The following is a 4,806-nucleotide window of genomic DNA, read 5'->3' as shown; positions in this document are numbered from 1 at the left end:
AGTGTATCTACCACAAGGAAAACTGTCCCGACAATGTTTACGTAATTACATGGGTATATACCCGACAACGAAATGTCCATGTATTTCAGGGCATATGTACACAGGCGCTCTACTGAGGAAACAAGGTGATCCAAATCCCCCTTGGTGAGAGTCGGCTTTAGAAAAATAGCTCGGATGGAATCAAGAACAAAAACAGGTCTGCTCCTTATGCTACCCGAGACCCCTATGTTGGCAACGTCGAACTGTCTTGCGCTGAGGCCCGGCGGAACAGAGGGAAGACGGAAGAAAGGGTGNCTATGTTGGCAACGTCGAACTGTCTTGCGCTGAGGCCCGGCGGAACAGAGGGAAGACGGAAGAAAGGGTGTCCGCTGATATCGTTGCTGGTTCCTAAAGCAGGTACGACAGCAAGGCTCTCGCCCTCCGCAGAACGCTCCGGCTCCGCCTGAATTACCTGAGCGCAGATGCCGCCGCAACAAGTTTACCGGTCACGTTTTCTGTCTACGCCATTCATGGCAGTAGGCTTTGGGCAGCACTGAGTCAAGCTAGCATATAATGTCACCAGGCAGTAGTGATAGAAAACGAGACGATGCACAGCTGTTCGGAAAAGTGTAATATGCAAGCTCCGCATAAACGAAAGGTATACATAGCAGGTGAGCGCTGTTTGCGCACAGCTTATGCCACAAGCCAGAGCGTACCTGCATTGTTACGTCAGAAGTTCCACTTCCTACTTTGGCTAAGCTGCTACCTACTGGATGACTCTGTCGCAATCCTGAATCTGTTGACGATATGGTTGGCCCGTTGCCGGCCTCTCGATAGCATCGCAAGTCCTCGCACTCTGAAAAAGTCGCTTCCGTATCGAAATGGCTGTCAAAGTGGCTAGCTGGCCGACTATCTTTAGGCGGTTCTGGAAACCAGCTCCGCAGTATTAGTTCCTCATCGTCCACCAAGCTTTCTAAATTGATATCAAGAGGAGAAGGTGCCACACTTACTGCCGGTGTTGGCCCTCGTCGCAAACCCCCCACTGATTCAACGACTTCCACCGAAGATAAGCTCAAGCTACTTGAGAGTGGAGTATATAAAACTTTTGCAGAAGGGGGAGTCGATTGGATTTTCGCAGAAGGCTTACTTGGTGAAGAATCTCCGACAGTACTGGATAGCCAGAATTCTAGTTGTTCTTCTTCTGAAGACCGATGTGCATGTGAACCCAACTGTCGACCAGTTCTTCCGCGTTGTCTTTCGTGTAAAGCCTCCTTTCCCTTGTTGTCTTTCTCTTCCCCTTCCTGGCTAACATGAGTTCCTCGCGTCCTGTTCTGCGAACGCTCTTGTTTTCTCAACCGGGCGTCTGACCGGTCAGTTGCCGGCTCCATTTCAAGCTGCGCGGACTCGGCCTGTCTNGTTTTCTCAACCGGGCGTCTGACCGGTCAGTTGCCGGCTCCATTTCAAGCTGCGCGGACTCGGCCTGTCTCGGAGCTAACTTTCCTATATCTTTGGCTAAAAATACTTCTTTTGGCGCCCGCTCGGGCGGCATCGCAGTATATGGGTAGGGCTCCGATTTTTGATCGTTTGAAGTTTCCCCGGGTGCGCATATATCCAGCGAGTCCTCACGGCCGTCCTGCACATCTCTTAACCCCTTCCCAGAAGCCAATCGCCGACCTAGTTTCCAAGACCACAATGGCTTTGCGATAAGGGTGGCACAGGTAAACACCAACAAAATTGCTGCTGTGACTGTACCAAGGGCTGCAAACCTACGGAAAGCCCTCTCAGAGCTGGACGGCTGGTGCGAGCCCACCCAACCACGGTTGTAGTTTCTGTAAGGTACATTTTTTCTCTCCGAAAAAGCAAAATCCAAACGCTTACCACGCAGAGCATTCATTGGTGGTTCGGCGAGAAAGGGCGAGACATTCATCGCTGAATCCATCGGCTAACAGGGCCAACCACGGGGAAAATGCACGGCCACGAATACTTCTGCTGGCCTCGAATGCATATATATTGGGTAGAGAGTACTGAACCACCTTTCAAGGGCTGCCTGTTAACGGAAGCAGATGCACGGGTTTGCTACGGACCGTCCAGACCAGAACAGCATTTTCAGAGTNAAGCAACTAGCTGCAGAATCTTAAAGAACGACTGGTCCTAGTGGAGTCAATTTGAGCGGACCGCCCGCCATAAATATCGATCCCATACTCTGGCTTAGAGACTTAGAGACTTCGTTGCATGCGTACGCCTATCAAATGCTCCACATGAAGCCAATAAGCGGTTAAATAAATAACAAAAGAATTCATTTACGATCAGACGGTAGTGCTTTGAACTGTAAAGCTTGCTGTAGGTTCAGCTGCCTCGCTAGTCCCGTACAACGCAAGAAAGTGGTAATGCTGGAGGCGCCCCCGAACTGGTTTGGGCAGAGAACGAAACAACTGAGACACGATTGAATTATACGTGCGATAATAAAAGGCGTGATATAGTGATATAAGAAGTGTAAAAAATAGGGCATTGATGTAGCTGTTACTCACTACAAGCCGAGTGTAGAGGCAGCCATGCCGCTAGCTAGCACCGCCTCCATAGCTTGCTCTGTCTGATGCTGATTGGTCTATTTCTACTTGCTTGCAGGCTAGATACTGAGGGCCAAACGTAAGTTTGCCAATTTTGTACAGTGTTGTTGTATGCAGCATAGGGGGATTGGATGTGCTTGCACGTGTGGNGTAAGTTTGCCAATTTTGTACAGTGTTGTTGTATGCAGCATAGGGGGATTGGATGTGCTTGCACGTGTGGGGTTGCCAAACACCAGTAGTTGCAGCGAGGTGCTCAAAGGCCTGGCTACTAAAATCGCAGTTTCAGCTAGGCCGGACACATACAAAGTAGCAAACGGTTAGTCTAAACATCTTAGAGGCAAGGGGAAGTTATTCGTTTTAAACGAGTGCAGTATGATAAACGGTACCTATACCAGTGAAGTAGCCATACCGTGAAAGTGTGCACGTCTCGCTGGTAAGCAGCGCGAGCATCCCCCAGTGCTGAAGGGACAAGCCCAGCCTACAACCATAGGGGAAATCCCAACAGAGCTTCGGAGATATATTCTCCCGCTGAATTACCAGCATAAAACTAACCGACAACCCATATATCCTTTTCCTTTTTACGGTTACGGGCTACTACCGAGTGGTACGAAGCGGGTCAAGTCTCCCTAATGCCGTAGGCGCAGGATACGCATTAGTGGATGCTCGAACGGGATTTCGAATCGTATTCTTTAACATTTCTAAGCGTTTCCTTTCGGCGAATCACGTATTGAACTAAATGGTCCTCTGGTTGAGCCAACTGCACTGGATTCCATTTCCCCTAATTTAGGAGAAATCTGCTCCTGTCTCTAGACAGGCCTGACTGGCGGCCGATGCGAAGTATCCCATGATTGAGAAAACCTACGATGCTGCAGCACAAGCAAGTGGAAACCCGATGCAAGTCGAGGTGTCCCAACATTTTCTGTACTCTTCTTTTCGTCTCCCATATCTGCGAGTGTGCCTCAACGGACTGTGAAAATCTTTGTGCCGCAGTTCGCTGATTTCCTTATCCAGATCCTCTATTCTCACCACGATCATCTCAATGCTGGACATCGTGGCGACAAGAAGACCTACTTTGCCCTCTGCCGTGATTTCTATTGGCCAGGCATGCACGCTTACTTCACTGCGTAGTGGCCTCCTTCACACAATGCCTGTTGCCCAAATTCCTATCTCAACGCTCAGCCAGTTTGTTTCGGCTACTTCTTATCCAGTGCAGACGTTGGAATCCCTTCCCCCTGGGTTTTGATCATTGATCTTCCTCTCACAGTGCATGGCCACGGTGCGGTCTTGCTCACCGTGGACTCCCTCAGCAAAATGGCTCATTTCATCCCCACGTCTAAGGCTCTCTCTACAGAGCAAACCATCGAACTTTTGACAGACCGCCTTATCCGTTATTACGGCCTCCAGGATGCCCTCATCAAGGATCGTGATTCACTTTTTTAGTCAGACTTTTGGGAGCAGCTCTGTAACCGTTTTAACATCCAGCGAGCCATGTCCACCGCATACCGTTCGCAGGCCGCTGGCGAGGCGAAACGCGTGGATCATGAAATTGTAACCTCGAATAGAGTATACATACGCACACCCAGACGGACTAGCGCGGNAAACGCGTGGATCATGAAATTGTAACCTCGAATAGAGTATACATACGCACACCCAGACGGACTAGCGCGGGCGGGAACGGCTGCTGCTCGCACCGGGACTAGCGTATAACACCGCCAGCCACTCGTCAAAGGAGCTCAGCCCCTTCGGGGTTATGATCGGGGATAACCCGATCACAGCGGCAGACTTGGACGTCGTCGGCGCCTTAGCTCCTACCATTACACCCCCCATGACCAAGGCTTTCCGTCGCTTGTGCGATCGAGCCAAAGCAGATATCTTCTCCGTTGAGTGGGAGCTAAAGGCCTACGCACCTCAACGCCGACGGGAGGTTGTTTTTGAGGCCGGCGACGAAGTGCAGCTCAGGAGTCGGCATCTTCCTCCCCAAAACTCTTGCTGCGGCATCACGCACGTGCCGCCCGACGGGCTCGCTCGAGCTTCTCCTCAGTAGTCTCCCCAGCATTTCCGTTCTGCCGCCACTCTCCTTTCACGGGTGAGAAACTCCCGCCCGCCCCCCAGGGTTCCTTTCTTCCAGCTCGAATGCCTGTAGCACCCGCTTCCATAATGGGTTATTTGTGTTAGCTTCGTTAGAGAGGCGAGGCCGTCTATTGGACGTAACNGCACCCGCTTCCATAATGGGTTATTTGTGTTAGCTTCGTTAGAGAGG

The 4,806-nt window shown here is 50.9% G+C and overlaps 2 protein-coding genes across 2 annotated transcripts; one reads left to right on the top strand and one right to left on the bottom strand.

Annotated features, from left to right (window-relative positions):
- Window positions 1-223: 223 nt before the first annotated feature.
- Window positions 224-1,873, bottom strand: EMH_0066780 (uncharacterized protein; the record flags this gene model as incomplete). The annotated part of the gene is given in 5 exon segments (XM_038022596.1): window positions 224-293; window positions 297-451; window positions 696-1,003; window positions 1,348-1,394; window positions 1,398-1,873. Coding segments are annotated over 5 exon segments (1,056 nt in total).
- Window positions 1,874-4,296: 2,423 nt separating this feature from the next.
- Window positions 4,297-4,590, top strand: EMH_0066770 (uncharacterized protein; the record flags this gene model as incomplete). Its single annotated transcript, XM_038022595.1, has 1 exon — window positions 4,297-4,590. The coding sequence occupies one exon, from the start codon at window positions 4,297-4,299 to the stop codon at window positions 4,588-4,590; it is 294 nt and encodes a 97-aa protein (XP_037878449.1).
- Window positions 4,591-4,806: the final 216 nt, after the last annotated feature.

The sequence above is a fragment of the Eimeria mitis genome, genomic scaffold (assembly GCF_000499745.2).
Source record: "Eimeria mitis Houghton genomic scaffold, Emh_scaff3510, whole genome shotgun sequence".
Lineage (NCBI taxonomy): Eukaryota > Apicomplexa > Conoidasida > Eucoccidiorida > Eimeriidae > Eimeria > Eimeria mitis.
The sequence above is the reverse complement of the archived record's forward strand: the minus strand, read 5'-3'. Positions and strand labels throughout refer to the sequence as shown.